This window comes from Coturnix japonica, chromosome 2, assembly GCF_054131305.1.
Source record: "Coturnix japonica strain WE chromosome 2, WE-NBRP24, whole genome shotgun sequence".
NCBI classification, from domain to species: domain Eukaryota; kingdom Metazoa; phylum Chordata; class Aves; order Galliformes; family Phasianidae; genus Coturnix; species Coturnix japonica.
Window position 1 is genome coordinate 65,011,303 of NC_140664.1, and position 27,752 is coordinate 65,039,054.

General features: G+C 39.2%; 1 protein-coding gene across 37 annotated transcripts in view; it reads right to left on the reverse strand.

Moving 5' to 3' along the window:
* The window catches only part of TNS3 (tensin 3), a 176,420-nt gene that overhangs the window by 88,181 nt on the left and 60,487 nt on the right, over positions 1 to 27,752 (reverse strand). For 27 of the 37 annotated variants that reach the window (XR_014943503.1, XM_085540051.1, XM_085540028.1 and 24 more), the window contains 3 exons: positions 21,350 to 21,387; positions 8,336 to 8,374; positions 974 to 1,015 (listed from right to left, as the gene is read on the reverse strand). Coding sequence is in view for 17 of the 37 variants with exons in the window: in XM_085540051.1 (XP_085396177.1) it covers positions 974 to 1,015; positions 8,336 to 8,374; positions 21,350 to 21,387 (119 nt within the window). In the remaining 20 variants the exon portion in view is untranslated. Of the gene's footprint in view, positions 1 to 973; positions 1,016 to 8,335; positions 8,375 to 13,722; positions 13,812 to 21,349; positions 21,388 to 27,752 lie in introns of those variants that run through there. The other 10 variants (XM_085540039.1, XM_085540038.1, XM_015854828.3 and 7 more) reach the window with 3 other exon arrangements.

Consider the following 27,752-nt stretch of genomic DNA (forward strand, 5'->3'; position numbering starts at 1 on the left):
AAAAGCCTCCTGCCTAAAGGAGAAGCCTTCAATACTGAACTACAGACAACATTAGAAAGCAAAATGCAAAGTACACACAACTATGGTATGATACAGATGTTCATTTACTGCAATAGAGAGCTGTTCCTGAATGTAATAATGAATTGGTGAATACCACACTTTCAGGTCCTTCATTCTGCTTCTTTTTAAATATCAATTTCACCTCTACAGTGGTGAATCAAATACCTGCACCATAGAGTTAACTACAGGTATCTACCATGACTTATTTCAGAATCAAAGAGACTTGACATCTCTAATAAAATGAAATGGCAAAGGATCCCAAAAAATTCTTCTCTTATTTCCTTGTTTTACTTATTTCAAAGCCTGTGATAAAAGTATAAGTGCTATCAGTATTGAAATGTTGAAAACTTCCCATTTGCAGAAATTTCTACATCACTTAGATCAAGTTATATTGTGCTTCACTAAATGCATTTACTACCACTTGTACAATTAACGCTACAGCAGCAATAATAACAAAGAGCTGGGAAGCAACATTCCATTTGTTTTTTAAGAAACCTGAACAATTAAGGCAAAACTGACAATACAAAAAATTATTCTTTAAATAAAAAAAAGGAAAACAAACAAACAAAAAAAAACAGTCTATAATATCTTAAGTCCTTTGAATGCAATCAGTATACAAAGATTTTAGTATTTCTCTTTAATTCTCCACTACTTGACTTCAACATAAGGAACACAGAATTCATTTCACTGTACCTGGATAAAACGGGGATGAATGAGAAGGTGGGCATGATACTACATAGCTAGGGAACCTAATCAAAGACAAATTCACCCAGTGTAGAAACCAAAGTGCATGCTCTGAAAAGGCTTGCAAATACTTGTGAGGATGTAATAAAAATGAACCACAGAAAGTTCAATAAGTAAATAAACCAGGCCAAGTAAAGGAAAAATGAATAAATAAAATGCAATTACTTACAGTTCTGGTTCCATGATTTTCAAAGGCTTCCGAGTTCTTTGCCTGCAAATGAGAAAGAGAAACTTTATTTTTCCAACTAATTTTAACATGTTCTAAGAAAGCCCTCCTAACGTATTCAAACAACAAACAAAACAATTCATTCAGAAGTATACATACATTCTACAGTATTAATAACCAAAATACCTTTCAAACACATACGGCACACAAATTGTTTTTACATTATCATCCCCTTATTTCAGATCTTTTAAGCCAGCATCCAGCACTGAGGGTGCCTTATTCCAAGTTATAATACACACAGAAAGCAAGGCAAGATACTATGAATTCACTCATATTTTTTCCCCACTCTTTGACTTTTTATGAAACAGAACACACGTGTGGGTGTTGATAAAGGTGAACCACCCAGGCACACTCTAAGTACTCTGTAAAATCTAAAGCTGTGAAGCTTTAGAACATATTAAGTTCTCTGCTGAAGTTTTAAAAAAAAAAAAAAAACATTTTTAAAAATTCAGAATCTACTACTATGAAAATATGACGGGAAAAAGAAAATCACCAGAGGTAAAACCATCCATCATTATTTTTAATTATGACTTGTATGGGAAATTGGTAATCACAGCCTGAACCTCTGATTAATCAGCTGAGGCAAGTGTTGCATCAGCTGTGGGAGCACAGGTGAGAGTAATTCAGCTGTGCTCCTGGAAGGGGTGGAGCTTGACTCCACCTCCTCTAGACCTTATTTAAGGGCTGACCACCACTATGGCAGCATCTCTTGGAGATTACTCCCAGGTGGAGATTGCCTCAGCATTTCTCAGCAAAGGCATCCATATTGGTGAGTTTTTTTTCATATAACCTTTTGTATATCCGCCTTTTGTATATCTGTTATCATCTTCGTTACCATCTTTGTATTATTACACTTTATATTTGGTGAGCCAGGCAGGAGCCTGTGGTTGTGGCCATGATGTCTTTCCTGTGGAATATATACAATTGGATCAAGGGTGAGAAAGTTACCCCCTTAAGGAAGGTGCTCTCTGGACAAATTCCAGGGTTTATGGGGTCCCCCTATTTCCAAGCTGCCACTATCATTGAGCAATGGGGCCCATTGCGAGTGGCAGACAACATCTTTCTATTCCACCTAGCTGAATATTTTCAAGGCCTACATAAGGATGTGTTGACCACTAAAGAAAGACAATTGGCTGCATCCACAGTGGTGTGGCCTCTATTAACTGTCTTAAATCAGGTAGAAATCAGGTCAAATACTATTGAGCATGAGAATCAATTATTAAAAGCTTGAACAGCTGGAACATGAACTTATGAACTTAGTCTGTTAACAGGGAAAAAAACATCTTATTTTTTTTTTCTCCAAACCCTTTAAATTTATTGCATCTCAATAAGTGACAACTAGGTACCTGAAACAACAGATCTGGCTGAGAATAAAGTTACTAAGGCCAATTTAGAAGAGCCTCCTAGGATGGACTCATTACAAGTTCATCCTGTTATAATGCAAAAAATGAAAAAGGTCCAAGATTGACCAGCAGCGGTGCCTCCTGATCAATGGCCCCCTGCTGATACATACTTCCATTTGATGGCCCACCCATATATGGCCACTGAATCAATGGACTTAGTCCAGTGTTTCAGGCAAAGGCCATGGGAGAGTGTAACAGCTTGGTTACTATGCTGAGAGTGTAACTGTTAGTGGACCTGAGGTCTCTAAATTGGCAACAATAACTATCCATCCTGCCCTTAGGCAGAGATTGTATGGAGGGACCCAGTTCCCTGCTGAAAACCACTCTATTGTAGATTGGCTAATGGCTGCCTGCCACATGGTTTGGCCAAACAAGACCAATATGCCAGTTAATACAGGTTTATGGTCTTCTATGGAAGACTTGATGATCTTTGAGGTCTTTTACTAAACAAACAACCACCACCAAAACCCAGAAAAAAAATACAGAATACACCTCCTGATTTTTCCCTGCACCTTCAATTTTTATCAAAATGACTAAATTTCCACTTTGGTAAGATAACTAAACAAAGTTTGGTTTAAATTTCTGTTACAACAAAACATAGATGGCTGGTTAAATGTCCTCTTTGCCTTTCTGTATTACAACAGCTGGTAAGGAAATGTGATGTTTTAAAGGCTGTATTACAGGTATACAGAATTTTTAGTAAGAAGTTGGGGAAAGGAGGAAACAACTAAAAAGAAGAAGTTAATAACAAAACAGGCTAGAAGAGAAATTTCTCTGGTAAAGATCTCAACTGCACCTTAAAATGGACAGGTCACGTAGCAGCAACGACCATCCAATCAGTAGAGTCAATTTAAGATAAGAAACCATACGCACTAAGAGGCTCAGACCTTCACATAACATTTCCGTAATGCAAAATGTACAACAGGGTATGTGATGCCTCTCTGAGGAATTAAGATTTAATTTTCTTTATTCTTTTTTTTAAAAAACACTGCCATGAAGGATGAAATAAACATAAGTAAAGCAAACAAACTCGCTATATTCATGATGCATCTGAGGGGAAGAATTCCATATTTTAAAAGTAACCTCAAAATAACATCCTTTCTTTCACCATCCTTTCTTTCACCTTCCTTTTATTCTTATATTTTTAAAGTGTTACACGATGTATGGGAGATTGGTAATCACAGCGTGAACCACTGATTAATCAGCTGGGGCAAGTGTCGGGTCAGCTGCGGGAACACGGGTGAGAGTAATGCAGCTGTGCTCCTGGAAGGGGTGGAGCTCACTCCACCTCCTCTGAGACCTCGTTTAAGGGCCAACCCTCACTGAGGCAGCATCTCTTGGAGATTGCTCGCCAGAGAAGATTGCCTCAGCTTCTTCAGCAAAAGCATCATCACTGGTGAGTTCCTCTTTTATTTATATCTTCTGTTACCATCCTTGTTAACATCCTTATAGTTACCACCTATACACGTGAAATCAAAAGTGTTTGGAGCCCTAAGTTAAGGATCTAAGCCTTCTCTCTTCTTGTGCTGCACTACTTAAGATGATTTTTAGAAGTGTATTTGTCACCAACTACTTAAAAGCGTTGAATTTAGATCAAAAACTTGTTACTCTTTCAAAACAAGTTTCAGAAAGGGCTGTTAAACTTCTATATTTATAAAATGTTAGGAGAACAGTTACATAGACTAATAAAGCTCTCACATACAAAGACAGCAACCATGGCATCTTTTCTGGTTTTTCTTATTAAAATCCTTAGGTCATTTAGTACATCTTTCCAATGAAAGTCAATAGCCGCAAATAATCCAACGCCTCTTCATGAAATAAAATGAACTCCATCTGAAAAACACTTATTTTGCTAAACATCTGCCTTGAAATAGAATAGTATGACCAAAATCATCCACCTTTCTCTAGTCAAATGTGTCAGTGGCAACATTAAGCAAGTAGTATTTGAACATGGTTTATATTGGAGTAAATGCAACTGCTAGCAGCTGCACTAGGTTAATATACAACAGCTCTGATGTTTCTTCAAAACTTCAAGAGAAATGGTAAGAAAGGGCCTCTTTGGAAACAGACAACAAAGCTGAAAATCACAGAACAACAGAGATACAGAAAGATATGGGTTGGAAGGGACCTTTAAGATTGTCTAGATTCAACCCTCCTGCCACAGGCAGGGACACCTTCCACTAGACCAGTCTGTTAAATGCCCCATCCAGCCTAGCCTTGAATGCCTCCAGGGTGGGGGCATCCAGATCATCTCAGGGCAACCTGTTTTAGTTTTACCACCCTCATAGTAAAGAATTTCTTCCTAATATCTAGTATAAAACAATCCTCTTCCAGTTTAAAACCATTTCTCCTCTTCCAGTCACTACATGTCCTTCTAAAATGTCCTTCTCTAGCTTTCCTGTAGGCCCCCTTCAGGTTCTGGAAGGCTGCTATAGGGTCCCCCCAAAGCCTTCCCTTTGCAAGGCTAGATAGCCCCAGTTCTCTCAGCCTCTTCTTGTAGGGAAAGTGCCCCAGCCCTCTGATCATCTTTGTAGTTCTGCTCTGAACCAACTCCAACAGCTCGATGTCCTTCTTGTGTTGGGAGTCCCAGAACTGGATGCAGCTATATCTATTTATGGAGGGCCTCATAAACTTGGTCTTCCTGGTGAGGTGGCCTGTAGCAGACCCCCACTACAATGTCTCTTTCCCCTGCCTTCCCTTTAACTCTAACCCATAAGCACTCTGTCAGCTCCTCATCCATATCCAGGTGGTGCTCCATGGACTCCAACTTGCTGCTGACATAGAGGGTAACAACCCCTCCTCTTCCCCCCGCCTGTCTTTCCTGAAGAGTTTATAACCATTTATTTCTACATGCTAGTCATGAGAGCCATCCCACCACGTCTTAATGATGCCAGTGATATCATAACCCTGTAGGCAAACACATGCCCACAACTCTTCTTGCTCGTTGCCCATGCTCTGGTGTTTGTGTACAAGCATTTGAGTTGGGCTCCCACTGAGGCAGATATACTAACTGATCCCTTATCCTGCTGTTTAGGTGTTGTCTTCCTGGCCTGTGATCCAAATCCAGTTCCAAGAGTGTGGATTATGATTTTGTCTAGTTGTATGCTAGACATTTTGTCAAGAAGGATGCTGTAAGAAACATCAAAAACTTTACTGGAATCAATTGGCTGGAAGGTCAACTAGATGGACAACCTTATTGTAAAAGGAAATTATGTCAGCTAAACAGGAGTTTCTCTTTGAAGACCAACAGGCCTGTAATTACTAGGGTCTTCTTGCCCTTCAAAACTGGAACAATGTTTGACAGCTTCCTATCAAGTAGGACCTCTCCACATGCCTAAGAACACTGAAAAACTATTGAGAGGTCTCATGATGACATCAGCCAGCTCTCAGAGTACCCCTGCGATGAATTCATCTGGCCTTATGAGCTTATATGCATCCAGATAGAGCAGAAAATACTGTACAAGTTCAGGGTTGGCAAGGAGTTGATCACTACTGCAGTCACAGTCCTTTAACTTGAGGCATTTGGAGTCCAAGTGTCCATCACTGGTGTTGAAAACAGAGGCAAAGAAGGCATTAAACATCTTTGCTTTATCTATGTCCCTGCTGGAAAGGTGACCATCCTCATCAAGTAATGGACCAATGATCTCTCTGGTCCTCCTTCTGTTGTTAATGTATTAAAAAAAACAACTTATAGTCCCCACAGTACTGGCTAACTTCAACTCTAACTGAGCAATGGCCACACAAATTTTCTCCTTACAAAGACAAACAGCATCACTGTAGTCTTCCCATGTGGCATGTTCTTGCTCCCAGTGGCCACACGTTTTCTGTTTCCATCTAAGCACTAAATGACTGCTAATCAACTAAGCCACCCTTCTGCAATGCCTGCTTGACTACATTTTGGAATTGCCTGTTCCTGTGCTTTCAGGAGGTGGTACTTACTTTAAAAAAAAAAAAAAGAAAAAGAAAAAAGAAAAAAAAAAAGTAACTACGGTAGGTTACACAGGAAAGTATCCAGGTGTGTTTTAAGTATCTCCTGGAAATGAGATTTCACAGCCACTCTGAGCAGCTCCTTCCAGTGCTTGTTAACCTACAAACTAAAGAATTTCCTTCTCATGTTCACAAGGAACTTCCTGTATTCCAGGTTTGGCCCATTTCCCCTTGTTGTACTGCTGGGCACTACTGAAAAGAGTCTGACCCCATCCTCTTAACACCCAACCTTGAGATATTTACGAGCATTGCTAAGATTCCCTCTTAGCCTTCTCCAGGCTATTTGAACCCAGGTGTCTCAGCCTTTTTTCAAAACAGCCCCTAAACATCAATGTTTTTTGGCCTTCCACTGGAGTGTCTCCAGTAGTTCCCTTTCTTTCTTGAACTGAGGGGTACAGAACTGGACACTATTCCGGATGTGGCCTCATCAAAGCAGAGTAGAGAGGGACGATCACCTCCCTCAACATGCTGGACACACTTTTTTTTAAACACATCCCAGGATACCACTGGACTTCTTGGCCACCAGAGCACACTCCTGGCTCATGGTCAATCTGCTATTCACTAGACAGATAGGTCCTTCTCAACAGAGCTCCTTTCCAGAAGGTCAGCTTTACTGATCCATGTCATTATTCCTCCCCAGGAGTAGGACTCCATACTTTCCCTTGCTGAACCTCTTAAACAGAACTCTTTAGCCTGCAGAGTCACAGAAGATTGTACTTCAAAAACAGAATTGCTCACTAAACAGATACATTTTATTTGTGTACAAGGCAGGCTCCTAATTCAAAAATATAACTACATGGAAGAATATTAAATGGAATTCCAACCTTCTTTATGACTAGAACTAGTAAATACTTAATTCATGGACAAAATAAATTTCTGGTTTCAACTCTGCCAGTAAACTAAAACAGGTCTGGGTACTTTTACCATCCTCTCACTGTTTTCATCTTCAGGTCACAAAGTTATCTGGACCCAGATCAAACAGCACTGCCCCATATTCGCTTTTACGTAAACCATGTTAAACTGCAATTAGTAACAGTAATGAGTGGTATCATATTCCACAAGTTGCTGCATGTTTAAATTGTTGCTGAATCACAAAATGAGGAAAGACCTTTCATACATTCATACTCACATTTCTAATAATAGCATAAATCACTGATTTTGTTTTCCGGCCTATCTTTTAATGAATAATAATTAAGAAAAGCTGATGCTTCTACAGCACCTTTCTGCTTCTGCAGTTCATACTAACACATCATTACCTGCATTTTGCAAGCAACGAAATCAAGACACAAAAACGCGCAAAGTGAGTTGTCCAATTCACACAGCAAGGCAGGAATGAGATGTATGATTCCCAACCACCAGTGGCTATATCACATAGAATCACAGGGTTTAAAATACACAGCATTCCAGTTGTTACTTAGAAATCAGCCGTTGAGTGCCTAGTCCTGGTAATGATGCAAGTAGTTAGTTAGCAAGTAGTAGCACTAGTTCAACAAATAACAGCTATATACCATCCTCTGGGCAGTATTCATGTTGTCAATACAGCTAAAATAACCAAATTCAGCCTGAAGAGGCTCAACTGCTTTTTTAAAAAAGATATAATGTAGCAAGGACAACTAGACACAAATGTTACTGCAACATAGACAAATCAGTCAGATCACCTTAGGAAAAAGACTCAACAGCAGAAAAAACTTGATCCAGTTATCTCGCAGCTTTGCAAAATGCTCAAGAAAACAATAAAATTGCTGTATGGGATAAAGCACACTAATAAGCTTCAGGATTACACCCTTTATTTGTTGTGCCTTCACAGGACAAAGTGGATTGCACGGTACTGAAAGAGAATATAGGTGGTTATGGGAATAACCTAATCTATAACCTAGTAAAACTTGATGGCTATCACAAGTGCCACAATACTTACCAGTTCGTAGTTGCTCAGAAGAAAGCAAGGTGTCACCACCTACAGAAAAATAATAATAATAATAAAATAAGGACAAAAAAAATCTTCCTTTGCAAGTGAATTAATTCTACAGATTGAGCTCCCTCAAATACTGTCAAATCTAGTTATTGCCAACAGTGAATTGAGAAGACCAGGTGCAGAACTGTAGTGTCCACAACTAAGCACAGCTACATTACTTGCCCTCAGCTTCCTGAATAGTTAGTAAACACTGTCTGTGCTATGCTGACTTCCCATAAGCAGTGAAACAGGTTCAAGAATAACCCATTCCTTCAGGTCATACACAAAAGAAAGCATCTATCACTGCCATTCAGCCTTTTTAGCATTCTTCTATGATCAACTCAGTTTTAAATTAGTAAACAACTACTCCACTTTTTCAGGAAGCTAGAACATCAGCAATTCACTTAATCTTATCTTCTTAATTTTCTTAGGGTGTATGGGCTGAGCAGAGCAAGCATGTTACTCTGTGGACCCACTTAATTTCACAGGCTTTACTCCAAAGATCCAGAGACACAAAACTACAAGTAACCACATCTGTGAGAAGGCAGTAAATATACATCATGTTTCCTATCACCTGAAAACAAATTTATGCAATATACAGACTAACAAGTCACTTTCATCTGAATAAATATTTTAAGTTCACCGATATCAAGACACTTCCTAAGAATAGTATATCCTAGGTACATGGCAAAAAGAATTTTGAACATTCATCAAAAAAGAACAGAAAGAAAGGCAGGAAAAGTATGACTGACTATGATTACGTGATTACCTAGAGAAATTTATTAATTTATTTCTACAGACCCATACAGAAAGCAACATCAGACCTCACAAAAGTACTCAAATGACTTTGGCCAATCAATTTATTCTTTTCAGCTGAGCTTCAGTAATAGTCATCAAGCATACTCAGTTATTTTGAGATTAATCCTCACAAATGCCATTTCAATTAATGTATCCAACTTTGCAGTTACGACTCTCCTGGACAAGCTCACCACCCACCCAGCAGAGGAGATCCAGAAACTCTATGACAACACTTGAAATAAATAGAGGTTCATTAAGAAATTGCTGGTGAGCTTAAAGTCATACTATATGGAGTGGTTTACTGAACAAAGGGCTCCGATGTGGAATTTATAATCCTTAGATTAATAAAAAAGGAGATACTGATTACAAAAGAAAGCAAGCTATAAGAACAAAAAGAAAGACCTAGTCCTGGTACACATAACAGACAACAAGAAGTAGAACTGACTAAATCATAACAATATACCCAGCTATTCACTCCCCAGAACCATCTTTAAGCCACCAGTGTGGAAGGGCTAGCATTTACCTCCATGCCTAGGTATGCACATGATAGATGTAGCTTTATCCTAAAGTAATGCTCCTATTTATTTCCATGAAAGCTACTATAAACAGCACGATAACATTACTTGATAGAGCAAATTCTCAGCTACAAAAATCTACTTTTCCACATCCTCCACCACCCTACCTATGCATTTTCATGACTGATGAACAAAAGCTTGCATGCTGCTCTCATAAAAATATGCACCAGTAAAAGAGACCCACAGTCACTGTTGCCACTGCTGAAATGCAAAACCCACCAACTCACTGTGCTAAATCCACCATCTGGTCTCCATAAACATTCAGCAACCATCCGTGAGTGCCAAGGGGTGTCATTTTTTCACATGGAAGAGTGTGATTATACACCTTTGCTTCATAAGTACTTCCACTCCAGACACCATTTCATCAGGCTCCCTGCCCCCCCACAGCCACCCACTGCATGACAACAAAATGTAATAAAATACTGATGGGAAGGCTCAGCCTCTACTTCCACACTGCCAACATCTACCTCTGACATCATAAGCCAACATAATAAAATAGCAAGCACTGTTTTAAGAGCAGCCCACATATTTAATACATTCAATGCGTATAAGTAACCAAATTTATTTTAATCTTTAATATTATTTAATATGTTTTAATAAAACAAAAGAGAGTAACAAAAACCAAAACTAGTGGGATATCTGACCTTCTTTTTGTGAAACTAATGTATAAAGCTTGCTCAATGATTCTATGAGCGATAGCATGAATAAGGCATGACTTTGAAGCCAGAAATACTTTTTTTCTGGTAAGACAAGTCTTGTTAAAGTCCAGTAAAAAAACATGACCAAATTCTTCTTCAAGTTCAGTATCTGACTGCAACTCTAAGCATTCCACAAGAAACTTACAGGTTAAGTATTCATGTCAACTGAAACAGTCACGATTATACCAAAAAAAAAAATAAATGAGGACCTTTTTTGGGGGGAATCTTGAAATCTGTTCTCAAATTCCTGAATCAAAATGAAATGCAACACTGCCTATTTTTTGCACTGCAGACTTCTCTGCTTAGCTAACTCATCAAAATGCAGGAAACTGTTCACCATAACATGAGCTTCCCTTAACTTAAATTTCATTTTGAACACTGTTATGTTCTGAAACAAAGCACAGATAAGTTAATTTTCACCTTGAAGCACATGTTTAACTAGTTAAAATGAGCATTCAAATCTACCAAAAGTACTAAATCTGTCAGCCATGTTCTGACCCGCACTGGGGAACCATTTTCCTTTTTTATTCCGTAAGTGCTTTGATTTCATTGCACAAATCATTAAGTCTTTTTAGTATGTAACCCTGACTTAGCCACCTTCAGAAAAGTAAATGATAACTTTCACAGTATCTCTGGTAAAAATGGCTAATTGAGTCATAACTGTAGCATCAGGACTTTCATCTATTGTCAAAGCATAGAATTTGAAATTAGCAGCCTTTCTCTCTAAATTTCTTTTAACGTATTTACCTATTTCTTCAGTTTGTACTGCTATAGCCCAGTGAAACACACTCAGGATGTTAACACCAAGCAAATGGAAAAGAAGTTTATTAAGATTAGTCAACACAGATTCACCAAGGAACCAACTTGGTAGCTTTCCATGATGTCATCGCCAGGGTAGATGAGAGGAGAGCAAAGGATGTTATATACCCTGATTTCAGCAAGGCTTCTGACAATTGTTGTTTCCCACAACAACCTTGTGATGAAGTTTAGGAAGGGCTGACTGACAAAGCCTGCAATTAGCAGTGTTCCTCAGCGGTCAGTACTGGGACTGGTCTTGTTCAGTATCTTCATCAGTGACCCGGATGAAGGGACAGAGTCCATCCTCAGCAAGTTTGCTGATTACACAAAACTAGGAGAAGAGGCTGACACACTCGATGGCTGTATGGTCATTCAGCAAGACCTGGACAGGTTGGACAGGACAGAAGTTGGGTTGGGAGATGCCTTGTGACGTTCAACAAGCAAAAATACAGGGTCCTACCGCTTAGAGAGGAATAATCATATGCATCAGTACAGGTTAGGGGCCGACCTGTTGGAAAGGAGCTCTGCGGAAAAGGACCTAGGAGTCCTGGTGGATAACAGGTTGACCATGAGCCAGCAGTGTGCCCTGCTGGCCAAGAACTCCAACTGTATCCCAGAGTGCATTAAAAAAAGAGCGTGGCCAGCAAATTGACAAAGGTGATCCTCCCACTCTGCTCTGCCCTGGTGAGGAATGCTGTATCCAGTTCTAGGCTACTTGTGCCAAAAAAAAGGGAGGGATCTTCTAAAAAGTGTCCATCAGAGGGCCACAAAGATGATCAGGGGCCTTCCGCATTTCTCCTGTATAAAGAAAGGCTGAGAGATCTCATACTCCTGAGTCTGGAGAAGGGTAAGAGAGGATCTCATTAATGTTCACAAATATCTCAAGTGTGGAAGTCAAGTTGTTGGAGGCAGACTCTTTTTGATGGCATGCAGCAATAGAACAAAAGGCAAGGGGCAGAAGCTGCAACACAGAAACCTCCATACAAACACAAGGAAGAAATTCTTTACTGTGAGAGTGACAGAGCTCAAGGAACACACTTCATTATCTGTTTTTCAGTGTTTGGATTCTGTTTTCTTTTGAGATGGCATTAGTTAGGTATATTAGTATTACTACCTAAAAGTATCGTTTTTAGCAATATGGTCTTTTACTAATCAAATGGCACAAGCACATGTAACGTGTAATACATGCAGGCTTCAATATAATTAAGTGAGTATGACAGGTGTGAGAGGTGGAGTAAGCACTGGGCCCTCCCCACATCTTTGTTTCATCTCAGACACTGCCAATTACACACTGATGATTGTTGTTGCGCGATGGCTGCATGCCCAGGACAGGCCATGCCTCTTGACAGGGAAGAGTTGCTGCTATGATGGCATAACATCAGGGGGTGGTCCACATTACTACTAGCTGTTACAGGCTGTATGTGGGCCACAGGTTGGGCACGCCTGATTTAGAAGGAAGTATACATCCAGAAACAAAACTGCAAAGACAGACAGGGAAAAAAATAAAAAAGTGAATTCCTCACTCACTCGTTTAGAAAAATTAAACATACTGCATATTAATTATACAAAATAACAAACTGGAGGATTTTATTACACAAAATAACAGAGGATGGACTCTGTCCCTTGATCCTTGCTGAAGCTAAAGCTAACCTAAAGAAAGATATTTACAATCAAGACATTTGTCAGCTTTCAACATACTGGCTATAAATACATGCAGTAAAACAAAATACTTAGAGGCTCTGTACTTTCACATACTCACTTGTAAAAGAAAAAAATAGAAAGGGGAAACTCACAGTCTGTTTTATAAAAACAGGTAGAAACTCAGCGTGCCTCCATCTCCAGCTGGCATACAGACACATAGACTGTCTACAAATAACGAGGTAAACACCTGAAAGTCATATAGCCTGATCTTGCACATATAACTCAGCATAATGCAGAAAACGCATTCCTAGTGTGATCAAAATCAAGTCTTACACTGAAGAAGTCCTATCTTGATGGAAAAAAGATTTAAAACTATTTCTGTAATAATTCTGACTCCAATAAACTGGCAAGTCGTTTTCCCTCACACAACTGTAACAGCAGCCACATGAGTTAATGAGTAACTGACCAATATGAGATAAATATTAAATCAAACAAGAAAAAAATGTCAACAAACGGCATGATACGTGGCACTGAGGAAATAAAATATGTCCTCACTTGCTCTAACAGAACCACAACCAGTACTCCCTCAATGTTGCACAATATGCCACTTGCTTGGATAACCTCTATTTACACTTCAGTATACTCTCCACTTCTCCATGTGTCTTTCACATTGCACTTCTCCTTTGTTATTTTCTTTTTATGAAAAATAGCTGACCATTTAGAAGAAGAGCCATCTTCAAAGAATGAGACAGCTACTAACAAGCCTGCATCTCGAGGTCCAAATCTCAAATACTATCATATCACTATTTGAAAATTCATACATTTTGCTATAATGACTCACACAGTCATTTCAGTATAGATCATCAGGCTGGTCAAGCATGACTTCCCCTGCTGAATCCATGCTGGCTACTTCTGAGTTTCTTCCTTTCGTGTGCCTGGAAATGGTTTACACAATTAGCTGTTTTAGTATGTCTATCCTTAGTCTTCATCTGGTCACTTACACAATTTCAGAAGCCCTTTTCGGTTCTAACAAAAAAGAAAATTAAAAACCATTGAGTGTAGCATTTTTCAAAATAGCTCTGTACACTCAAAGATAGAGACAGCTCTCTCTATAGGGCCCGGGATGCATGGACATCCTTCAAGAATGAACTCCTGAAGGCATAAGAGATGACTACGCCCATATCCCAAATGACAAACCAGCAGGGAAGAACTTTCACATAACCCTAATCATTTTAACAAATCTCTTTCCTTTCAAAATGCACGTTAAGAGTATCTGACAAGTACATTCTAAACATATCCTTAATTTTGTTGCTGTTCAAAAGAGATAACAAAATGGCACAGAATGTTCCCCCTATAATTTTATCATCAAAACTTTTGTTTTGTTTTGTTTTGTTTTGTTTTGTTTTGTTTGGCACGCTACTTGGCTTCAGAGTGGATGCATTTTGTGCCGAAGCAGGAAACTGCCACAGCTGGTTGAGGGGTAGCCCTGTCCGGGAGGAGCTGCTGGGCGGCCATTGTCCTCTGTGTAGCAGTAGTGTTCTGATGTTGCGGGGTCAGAGCCAGAAGCAGTGGTAGGACCACCCCCTGCATAAATAATGCCTACCACTAGGGAGCAGAGCAACCCAGGAGCGGCATGAACACGATGGAAAAACAGGACATAATACAGCAGTTTGTGCAACTAAGGGTTGGGGGGAAAGGAGGAGGAGGAGAGGAGGAGGAGGAAAAGAGAAACACCGCTATGGCTGAACTGGGGGTGAGGCAGGCGGTTCAGCTGAAGTGCATCTACACCAAGCATGGACAACAGATGGGAGGAGCTGGAAGCCATCGTGCAGCAAGCAAACTATGACTTAGCTGCCATTATGGAAACATGGCGGGATTGCTCCCATGACTGGATGGCTACAAGCTCTTCAGAAGGGACAGGCAAGAAGGTAAGGATGGTGGCATAGCCCTCTAAGATTTTGTTTTGATGTTGTTGAGCTTAGGGCTGGGAATGATAAGGTTGACTATGGGAAAGGATCAGAGGGATGGCCAAAAGGCAGACATTCTAATGTTACATATCACCTAACAAGAATGAAGAGACAGATTATGTGTTCTATGAAAAGCTTGCAGAAGTTGCATGATTGTCAGTCCTTGTTCTCATGAGGAACTTGAACTTCCCTGATGTTTCCTGGAAATACAAGACAGCACAAAAGAAACAGTCTAGGAGGTTTCTAGAGTGTCTGCAAGATAAGCTGATCAGAGAGACTACCGGGGAGGTGTCAGACCTGTTGTTCACTGAGAACTAGTGGAAGATGTAGAGGTTAGGAAATGTCTTGGACAGAGTGCCCATGAAATGGTAAATTGTCAATTCCTGGTGAAGTCAGGGTGGGGAAAGCAGCAAAACTGCTACCTTAGGCTTCCAAAGGGCAGACTTTTAACTCTTCAGAACACTGATAAAGAGCACCCCTTAGGATTCAGTCCTGAAGTGTAAAGGGGTCCAGGAAGTCTGGTCACTCCTCAAGAAGGAAGTCTTAAAGGTGCAGAAGCAGGCTGTCCTTGTCTGCCATAAGGTGAGCCAGCAGGAAGAACAACAGGTGTGTACAGAGAACTTTTCCTGAAACTCCAGGAGAAAATCTTTCTCCTGTACAAGAAGGGACAGGCAACTCATGAAGAATACAAAGTATTTAGGATGTGCATGGAGAAAATTAGAAAGGCAGAAGTCCAGCTTGAACCCAATGTGACCACTGTGTAAAAGAGATAAAAAAATTCTTTGCAAAAACATTAACAGTAAGAAGAAGGCTAAGGACAATCTCCTTCCTTTATGCAACAGGGAACATGAATGCTGAGAATAAGGAAAAGGCTGAGGTCCTCAATGACTTCTTTCCACCTGACTTTAAAAGTCAGACCAGTCATCACTGCGGGAGTATACTCCCTGAACTGGAAGTCTGGGATGGAGAGCAGAATAAACCCGCTGAGATTCTTGTGAAAAATGTCAGAGTTACTACACCACATGGACTGCCACAAATCCATGGGGCCGGATGGTATCCGCATGAGAATGCTGAGAGAGCCAGTAAAGGCAATAACCAAGCTTCTTTCCATCATATACCAGTGTTCCCAGTCACCTGGAGGATTGGAGGCTTGCCAGAATGATTCCCATCTACAAGTAGGGTTGTAAGGAGGATCCAGGGAACTACAGGCCTGTCAGCCTGACCTCAGTGCCAGATAAAGTTACAGAGCAGATCATCCTCAGTGAGATCATAGGGCATGAGCAGGGCAACCAGGGGATCAGGCCTAACAAGCATGGGTTCATGAAAGGTAGGTCCTGCTTGATCAACTTGATCTCCTTCTATGACCAAGTAACCCACCTAGCAGAGGAGGGAAAGGGTGTTAATACAGTCTACCAAGACTTCAGCAAATCCTTCAATACTGCCTCCCACAGTATTCTCCTGGAGAAGCTGGCAGCCCATGGCTCAGTCAGATATGCTCATCACAGGGTAAAGAACTGGCAGGATGGCTGAGCCCAGAGAGTGGTGGTGAAGGGAGTTAAATCCAGCTGGCATATTTATAATTGACCTAGATGAGGGGATTGAGTGTACCCTCAGTAAGTTAGCAAATAACACCAAGTTGGTAGGAAGTGTCCATCTGCCTGGTAGAAAGGCCCTACAGAGCAAGTTGGACAGGCTTGAAAGCTAGCTGGGCTGACACCAATAGAATGAAGTCAACAAGACCAAGTGCTGCAACAACCCAATCAACACTACAGGCTTGGGGCAGAGTGGATGGAAGACCATGTAGAGGAAATGGACCTGAGGGAATTGGTTGACACTTGGCTGAACATGAGCAAGCAGTGTGCCCAGAAGACCAGCGGCATCCTGACCAGGTACTCAGCACTGGTGAGGCTGCACCTTGAATACTGTGTTCAGTTTTGGAGCCCTTACTTTGGAGAAGTACTGCAAGAGGGAATACATCTAGTTCCAGGCCATTGCAATTAAGTATGATACAATAAACAGTGTAAAATGCTATATATCATGGGGACATAGTGATTACTACCAAAATACTGCTTTAAGAAAGGAGTACTATATTCTGTTAAGCTACCTCATTTCCTATTCCCCAGGGACAAGTGTTTATCAAACCATGTAACATAAAAATGAGAGTATTCCAAGCAACAATAATGAAAAATGCATCATTTCTGACTTTTTTGATCCCCCTTTAGAAGGCTATGTCTCTTAAAAAAAAAAAAAATAAAAAAATTCACAATTCAAGATACAAGGATCAGAGCCAGACAGAAAATAACAAGAAAAAACGGGTTGGTTTTCAGGGCACGGGAGTGAAAATCAAGCAAAAAAACTCTCCTTAAAACATCTTGATATCTTCAAGTAGAAAATTTACATCTGTCATGAAAATACAGCCCACCCATGTTTTTGTAGTGAACAAAGGGAAAGCAGAAGTAGTTTTGTTTCCTTTGCTCCATACCATCTGGTTTTCCTCTTGCCAACTACTAGGATTTGTCAAGAAACACACTCTGAATTTGTACAGGTACCACCTAGGTCTTGCTAACATAGCTAACTACCTGAAAGAGAGAGACTGAATTAAAGTTCCTGTCTAAATACACTAGCATATTTCATGTACTTCTCCAGTTTTGGAAAGCTCCAGCAAATTAACTGCCAAACACACAACTCTGCAGTGCAGCACTTCTGCTACTTGAAGAATGCAATGCTTATGCTCACAGAAAGTAACTTTAAGTCCTTGTGCCACTGAATAGCTTACAGTTTTGACTGAATGAGAAGGCTTATTCATTGAACAGCTCACTACAGCTTACTGTAACTAAGCAAGGGTAGAATATTTTGCAGGCAGGAGGATCTGAGGTCTATCAGAAAACTCTAATGACAACTCTGAGTTGCAAGTATTGGTTACAAAACTTGAGCTGCAATTGCAATTTCAACTGCAAACATTTTTATTCTAGTCCACAATGCTAAGCAGAATTAAAAGTGCTGCATGCATGCTAATATAACAAGCTAATTACTTCCCATAAGGGGAAAGAAAAATCGTTAGAACCTTACTGAATGTGTTCCTATGTACAGATTCCTACAAAAATGTGTCAACTACACAGGTTCACGTAGTTGTCCCCTGGTGTGATTTATAGTTCATCTGAATTCAGCACTTGTATCTGCAACATCTAGTGGATGCACGCTACACAATTTCTAATGTTATAAATGCATCTAAATGATTAAATGGCCCTGAATACAGCATTCTACAATGATACAATCAGATTCTGCTTTCTTGTTTCTATTTGTTTCCTTCACTTCCAATTTTTCCTCCAGTTGTGACCCAGTTATGAAATGTTACTGCAATTCTCACCTGCATTTATTACTTTGTATTCACTGTATTTGACAGTGAACAACCTCACAGAACACATTCTCGGGTTTTATTCCAAAACAAAGCAGCTGACATCCAAAATGATTCTACAATTGGTGCTTTCTTCATTTTTTACATTCTGACCAAATTCAGAACACCTTTATTTCTAGAATAATAATTGTTTTGGACTTTGGTCTTTACTCAGCACACCATGTAACAACTACAAACATACAACCACAGAATCATAGAATAGTCTGAGTTAGAAGGGACCTTTAAAGGTCACCTAGCCCCAACTCCCCTGCAATGAATGGGGACATCTGCAGCTCAAACAGGTTGCCCAGGGCCTTATTCAGCCACGCCTTATTAGTCTCCAGGGACCATGCATCCACCACCTCTCTGGGCAAATTGTTCTAATGTTCAACTGCCCTTGGCATAAAAAGCTTTGCCTTACATCCACTATAAATCTCCCCTCTTTTAGTTTCAAATCATTTCCACTACTCCTATCACAACAGATCCTGCTAATGAGTCCATCCCCAACCCCCACCCCCTTTTTTTTTTTTTCTTTTTTTTAAATAGCTCCCTGTGGATATTGAAAGGCTGGTAACAGGTCTTCCCAGAACCTTCTCTTCTCCAACTGGAACAGCCCCAGCTCTCTCAGCCTGTCCTCTTAGGGGAGGTATTCTATCCATTGCATCATTTTTGTGGCCATCCTCTGGATGCATTCCAACAGGTCTCTCCTATTCTGAGGACTCCACATATGGATACAGTACTCCAGGTGAGGTCTCACTAGCGCAGGGTAGAGGAACTGGATTACTTTCCTCAAAATTCTGGTCTTGCTTCTTTTAATGCAGCCCAGGACATAGTTGACTTTCTGGATTGTGAGGGCACACTGCTGGTTCATGTACAGTACCCCCAGGTCTTTTTTGGCAGGGTTGCGCTCTATCCTTTCACCTCCCAGCTTCGTAGTGGGGGTTGCCATGACTCAGATGCAAGCCCTTGCACTTTCATTTCAAGTACAGTTTTCAGTCAAAATGGGAGATTCTTAGGAAACTGACATTTGTATTTACCAGAATTTCCCCAAATGGCCAGGTCAATCTCTTAAGTTTTTCACTAGGCAGAATTCTTAACTTGAATTTATTCATATGTTTTGCAAACACTAAAATAAAGAAATGTTTCCCAAAAGCTAAACATCAAGTCAACAATACTGGCAACTGAAATAGATCTGTAGTCTCCAGAAGTTAAGTACTCTAATTATAAAAATAAATGTAATCTTTGTACAAAGCAAATACCAGTCTTGTTAAAAGCAGGGAATATTATCCCAAGAGGATAAGTCAGGAAACACTGTAAAATTTATGCTTTAATGCTCCTTGGACATCTCTGATTTACACAGATCTAGAGGTAAGGAAATTTTAAGTCATCTGAGACCATGGAAGTACTTATGCCAGCTACCAACAGCATATTAAGTGACAAGGAGCTTTACACCTATGGTTTGTCTAATACTTGCACATTACTATATGATCTCCACTTTGGTCTTTCTGGCAATTAGTTTTTCATATATCTATAAAAAGATAGAAACATTTGACCTGGTACCAATATGTAAAGTGATTTTTACTTTACAAAATTAATCTGGGGAAAAAATGCAAAGGAAGTAGGAAAAGGAGTCTTAAATGAAAAATCAAACCTTTAGAAAAAAGGATTTGACTTTTCCAGTTTGATTTTCTTTCATATTTATTTGTTTTAACAAAACTAAATAACATAAATTTTGAGCGTTACACTTTTTTCCCCACTGTTGAAAGTTATATGTTAAAACAGAATTGTAGAAACAATCCTTCCTCTCATTTTTTATTCACACTTACACGGTTCTTGTTCTATACTGTACAGCATGGTAACCATTTAAAATATTTAACTACGTGCATAAGTCTGTCAGAAGAACTTAACCAACTGGCAAATATATCTATTGAAATAAATAATATTTTTAATTTTTTTAAAAATAATATTTTTAAAATAAATATTTTAATTCCACGTTTATAACTGTATGCATACAAGTAATTGACAAATAATTCTTGACTAGCATGATGTTTATTTTCCCTTCAGACACTCATGTTTTAGCTTAGTTAATTTTCCCATAGCAACATTCTTCAGAACCCACAAAAATTATCCATACACAAAATGAGTGCAAGTCAAAAAAAAAAATAAAAATTCAGGAGCTTTATTTTTAAAATATTTATGAGTGTTTTTGTTATGAAAACCACAGAAGAAACTGAATTCCGGATGTGTTCAGTATTTATTTGATCCTTTCCATATGGATGTCTTTGAATCATGAAAAGAGATGGAATGCTGAGTACAAGAGTTGTTGCTCCCACCTCTTCCTTTCAAGACTGCTCCTGCATTTTATGGAAGACATTCTGACTTTCAGAAGTCATAAAACACCTCTTTTCCTTTTTTATAGATTTGTGCTATGTGGACACTCAGTATCTACATTTTGATATTCAACATCTACTTTCAAGTCAAAAACAATTACAGTTCACAGAGCTTTGAAAACATGGCTTGGAGCAATTACAGCAGAATTAATCTAATGGCCAACAAAATCCAAGACAATACAAAACAGTGAGAAGCAATAAAATCTGAAGCCAGCTTTCTTTTTGTAGAGTACTAGATAAACTAGGAGGCTGAACTGGATATTTCCTGATGTGAAAGGCACTCATTTTTAAAAATATCAAAACTTCAATTATGCTACTGAACTTGCTTGGTACAATTTACATGCCGAACATTAATACTGTTCTCATATTTTTCTTAAACCACCACTAAAAGTTTCCATTAAATCTTGTTGCTGTAAACCTTAGATATACACCCCTAACTCATATTTTTCTTTTCCTGGTAGAAGGGTGTGGCTTGTATTTAGCCCAACTTTCTGTTTTCAGCATAAAACTTGTCCTCTTGTGGGAGGAATGAGTAGCTTTGTTGCAGACGTTACAACAACACAAGGACTTGTTTCATCTCAATGACAAAATAACAGCAAAAAGTTGCTTTTCCTGTCACCTTGGCACCTGATTTAATCATCATCATGACAACTTCTACAGTCTAAACGTCAGATACATGTGAATTGTCAACATAGAGGGAGAAATAAATATGCTTACCTTCTCTTCACATTTCCTATGGCAGGCATACTTGCAAACTAAAATGAAAGCAAAGATGATAATATATGAGTAGAAGAGTGGGTGGATTCTCTCTTTTCTTTAGATCAATCTTTTACTGTAAACATAGCCAATCACAGACCTTCAGACAAAACAGTATTTACATTTTTTTATTTTTTAAAGAGAAGTACAATAAAATGTAGGTTTTATCCTTTCCTGAAAGAGAAATTACATTAATACTATCATAGAATCATTACGGTTGGAAAAGACCTCTAAGATCATGTAGTCTAACCACCAGCCAATCACCAATACTACCCATTAAACCGTATTCCTACCTGCCACATCTACATTTTCCTTGAAAACAATCAGGGACGGTGACTTCATTACCTCCCTGGATGGTATGTTCCAACATCTCACTGCTCTGTGAAGAAATTTTTCCTAATATCCAGCCTCAATCGCCCCTGGAACTACTTGAGGCCATTCCTTCTTGTGCTGTCACTAGTTATGTGGGAGAAGAGGCTTAACTCCACCTCACCACAATCTCCTTTCAAGAGAAAGTGAGAGAGTGATATGGCCTCCCTTAACCTCCTCCTCCTCTGCTTCAGACTAAACAGTCCCAGTTTCCTCAACCGCTCATCATAAGACTTGTGCTCCAGACCCCTCCCGTTTCATTACCCTTCTCTGGATATACTCCAGGGCCCCGATATATTTCTTATAGTGAGGGGCCCAAACCAAACACAGTACTCAAGGTGCAGCCTCAACAGCATTGAGTACAGGGGGCAATCACAGGTCCTGTTCACAACAGTATTTCTGATATAAGCCAGGATGCCATGGGCATACTACTGACTCATATTCAGATGGCTATTGACAAACATCACCAGATTCCATTCCACCAACACAGCTTTCCAGTCACTCTGTGCTAAGCCTGTAGAGCTGCATAAAGCTGTTGTGACCAAAGTGCAGGACTAGACACTCGGTCCTGTAAAACGTTATAAAACTGACCTCAGATGGTGCCATCTGCAAACTTACTGATGGCGCACCCAACCCCCTCGTCCACATCATTAATAAAGATGTTAAACAGAGCCAGTCCCAATACTGACTCCAGGGGAAAACAGCTCATGAACCAGTTGCCAGACAGATTAAACTCCATCCACTACCATTATCTGATCCTGACCATCCAGACAGTTTTTTACCCAGCAAAGAGCATACCTGTTCAAGTCATGTGTTGCCAGTTTCTCCAGGAGAATACCCGGGGAGACAGAGTCAAAGGCTTTACTGAAGTCCAGGTTGACTACATTCACAGCCTTTCCCTTGTCCACTAGGTGAGTCACTTAGTCATAGAAGGTGATCAGGTTGGTCAGAAAGGACCTACTTTTCATGAGCCCGTGCTTGCTAGGCCTGATCCCCTGGTTGTCTTGAGCATGAAGTGTGACCACATTTAAGACGATCTGCAATGGCTAGGTCTAGTTCCTCTGGGAGGCTGATGATCCATAGGTGAGCTGATCTCTTGAGCCTGGAGGAAGAGTATGCCTTCCCTGTCAACCTCGACTGTGAAAACCTCAATGCACCACAGCATACTGCCCTGCCACACCTTGTTTACTTGTCCCGGTCACTATGCTCCCTAGGGGTTCCCTTTGTATGTTCAAGGGCACTACAGTGCTGCACCTAGCCCCACCCACACCTCACCAGCCTGCTCTCTGCCCCAGCAGTTGTGGGATTCTGACCACTCTGGGCAGCCCTCTGCACACCCTGACAACTCCTTCATTTCAGGACCCTCCTCACACACCATGATCCTCCACTCTGCTGCACAGCGCACCCACACTGGAGCCATTTGCCTCAGAAAATTTGTGCATTCTGTTTCCCTGCAATATGAAATGTCTGATTAAACCTCATGGGCTGATGATCTTGTCTTATATCATTACAGTTATACATACAAAAGAAGCATTATCAGCTAAATAACAGAGAGATTCAGTCCAAATCATTCACAATGAACCCAGTGAATCTTAGTGATATCCACAATACCAGAGACTTAAGAAAAACAGGGTGACTTAGAACTCACAAGCAACTATGTCTCCTCAGAGTTTAATTCCTGATTGTGAAAAAAGTTCAAATAGCTGCTAAATTATCTCAAATAGGTTAATACTTTCTCTTAATGTCCTGCTGATAATACAGCAGGAAAGTCTGAATCGTTAAATTTAGAGAACAGCTCTCAACATAAGTAGCCAGATGATCAATGATATGAAGCAATACCATAATATCTAGAATCTGACAGGCAGGTTTCAGGAGTATAGGCACTACTTTCCTTATTCTGAAAAGTTGCTGGATTTTTTTTTTCCATGCTCTGTTTCTCCTTTGGGTAATACTGTCAACTTAAATGAACTCTAAACTCAGGAGAAATTTACTTATTCATCCATTCAGTAAGCAGGAAATCCCCACAGATGTTTACCTGGAAGATTAACTATATCTAACCTTAGACTGCTAAAGATGAAATACACTTCTGAATGCTTCCACCAAGACTTATTTGCCACAGCCTGACTCACCAGAAAAGATGCAACTATCAAGACATGAGCTCAGCAAACACATGCCCATTTTAGAATAAACTGCACTAACCGCTTAATGAAAATTCTTCTTGTTCCAGTGACTTCTCACGTTAATAAGTCCTACAGATTGACCTACTTTCTTAAGTAGTCTAGTACATACTATGTTGGTTTAGTTTTTCAGTGTATGAGTGAAGAGCACTTTCATAGAATTTAACAGGACAAATATTCTTTTCCATAAAATTTTTTTGTGTTTGTACAATTACACTGCTCTAATAGCACTAAACAATAGATAACCATACATTCCTTACAAAAGCTATCACCCTTAAAGCATGTGGTGGGTGACTTTTAATTAATGAGGAAAAACATTTTCTCATGTGATTGTACAAAGCATGCCTAAATTCATAAGTGATTGCTTACACAGAAACAGCATATTAGGAGAATATGTATTCCTCAACAGTATGATTTATTGTGAGACTGTAAAAGGCTAACACTGTTGTCCAAATGGTAGATTTGTTACCCTGCATGCAATAAGCCAATCTTACACACAAAGGTGAGATATTGATTTGTTACAAAACTGCACAAGTTTAGGCTGGGTGGTCTTCCACAAAGCTAGAATACTCCGTGATTTTTTTATGTCCTTTAAATCTATTTTTTAATCACCTGACCACTTCCCTGATACAGCCTCTGGCCTACAACTGGGCAGTAAAAAATAAGGATAACTTCCCTACCTGCAGGCTAGCTAGACGTTAATTAATACATGTTTTCAAGATACTCCTATCTTAAAAGAAATTTAGTCATCACATTGCTATTAATAGTTATTCTACTTAATCGCTTTAGCAACTTCAAGGATGATCTTTACATAAGAGTACATATTTGCTATATCCAAGGAAACACATACAAAGATTTGAACAAAGGTTAGTTCTTACTGACAACAGATGCTCTAAAAAAAATACACATATGTACTATTAGTTTCTCCAATAATCTACTTACAGACCTTCTGTACAGCAGGAAAACAAACAATAAAAGAAGACACAAGTAATAAAGTGCTTTTGAAGTCTGCAAATTTTAAAAGAGAATCACAAAAAGTAAAGAATAAAGTAGCATAGCTGTCCAGGAGTCTAGATATTACAGAAAAGATTTGTGCATCTTCTTTACTGATGCTTATGCCTAGATTTCTGGGGCAGTACCATGAAATACAGAACAAAAATAAGTACAAAATGTGAAGATGAAAAACAAAAAAAAGACAGCTTACATAATTCTGTTACTGGCTAATGCAAAAACAAATTATGAATGTAATAAGAAATGCACTAAGTTCTTATTAAAAATGTAGCTAACAATAAATGCGGCTTATCCTGTTTCCATGTACATCAAAAAGCCTGAGGGTTTGCCCGCTCTTATATAACATAACATTACTGTATTTGGTGGGAAGAAACCAAAGAGATCAGATGAGAGTACACTCAAAATCACCACTGCAAGACACATTAACGACAGGGAAATACAACATAGAAACTCCATGCATTAGTAAAAGAAGAAAAAAAAACCACCAAAGCATTACTTATCTTCATGAAAATCAAAGGAAACGAAGTAAGGTCTCTAGAGGTAATCAGTTAAATACAAATCAGGTTGAGCTCCCTGACTGAAATAATTCCATAATTGTTTCTTCTCCCCAAGTACTTAAATTGGTAACATTCTGAGGATATAAATCTGATTGATCCAAATCTTCTGATTGATCGCTCTTCTTCAGCATCCAGAAATATCCTGTTCATATCTCAATCTAGAATTTCATGGATTCTACCGACGTAAGCCATTACCTTTTCTTCGTCACTGTCTAATAATGCTAATGATCATCATAAAACTGGATAAAAACATACACTCCAAAATGAGATCACTGATTATCCAAACACTGGAAGCTAACAACATATTTCTTTGTGCTCAGAAGAAAAAAAAAAATAATAAGATTCTCTCCCTTCCCTGCTATGTGAATGTCAAAGCATTAATCGCATACAATGCTCCTAACAGGCTACATCCTGAAAACAGAAAATGATCCACAAACAAGTGAAATAAGCACCAGTTCCCTTCTCCTGACATGTCTGAATTTTGCTAATAAATCCCTGCCCAGGGCAAGAAAACTTAACACTACTGAGCTCATTTTGACAGATTGTTCTTTGCATCTACTAGAAGCTCAAGAGTTCAAAGCATTTCACATCACCTACGTACGCACATCACTCCAAAAGTAACACACAGAACCACAGAATGTCAGAGATTGTAAGGGACCTTGAAATATCACCTAGGCCAATTCCATGGAAACTACAAAAGTTACAAAGAGTACAACAGCACTATTTGATAGAGCACATTCTCAGCTACAAAACTTTATTTTTTAAACACGGTCACCACAATTTAGCTACACATTTTTCATCAGAGATGCAAAAGGGCTGTGCTACTAAAAATGTGAATGACCATCTAGAACATGGCTTACCTTCCACATTGCTACTGCCACTGCTGAAGCATACCATCCACTGCTTTTGTTAACACCCACCATTTAACCTTCATAAATATCCAGCAAGCATCAATGAATGTCATCAGCTGCCATTTTTTACACACGGAGGCACTCCATGATACACCTTTAGTTCATATGCATTTCTATGCAGACACCCCCTACTGACATCTGTCCCACAACAACAACAAAAAATGGAACATTGGCAGGAAGGTTCAACCTCTACTGTCATATCACCAACATCCACCTCTGATGTCATGGGCCAACAATAATAAGAAAGGAGGTATGACTTTCAGAGAAGCCCTCATACACATCTCAGTGAGACACGGCAAGCTTTACCTCTTCTACACAGAAAGGACAACTGAATCAAACCCAGAGAATATTTCACTGGAGTGAATAAATAACAAACACTAGAACAGAATCTCTTCACTAGCACTTATCAGTGAGCTACATCATAAAACCGTGTCTTCCTAAAATGTTGAGAAATTGCTTGAAAAACATTGCTAGTTTTCACTTGCCAGTAAGGTGCTCTACTCACACCAAGATATTTACATACATACATACACAAAGTGATTATACATACATTTACGTCTTTTGTGTGTATATATGTATATATACATACACCTATAGATTAGGGAATGTGTGTATATATGAACATATGTACACATACACATACCAAAAATGTGAGTTATGCTCTTAATAAACATACAACTGCTTGCTTAAAACCAAGTAAAATTTAGAACGCTGTTAACATATAACATTCCTTGGGAACTAACATCCAATCAGGAGAAAGCATATCTAGTATTACTAACCAGCAGCTATTTAACAATCTCTAGATTATCATTGCTACCAACATCTTTATTGCTAGTGTTGTAGAATCATGAGAACAATCCTCAAGAATGTTTTTTCAACTACAGATAAACTATATTTTCTTTCTGTTTTCTGATGGCTGTCCTATTTCCTACACTCCCTCTGCTTTCTCTGGAATGGAAAACACATATATATACAAAAGCATTCTTGTAAGTACAAGAATTTTAAAGAAACTGAGGAATTAAGAAAACACAATGAACCAGGTAAAGAGGAAGCATACAAGCACACAGAGAAAAGTCAATGACTGAGGGCTACGCTTTGAGAATCACAACCCTCCAAGGACCTAAGAACAGAAAACAGTGCAAAGAACTACTGCTGTCATCTTTTTACAATAGAGTTCATAAAGGCTTTATACCCCGCAGCTGTTAAAATTATGAACAATGAAAGAAGCCTTCAACACAAACTAATTAAAGACTTGCCCACAGTGAAGAATCAATATTCTTGGTATTTCTTAGAATTTATCTTACAACAACTAATGCAGAACTATCTATTCTGCATGGAT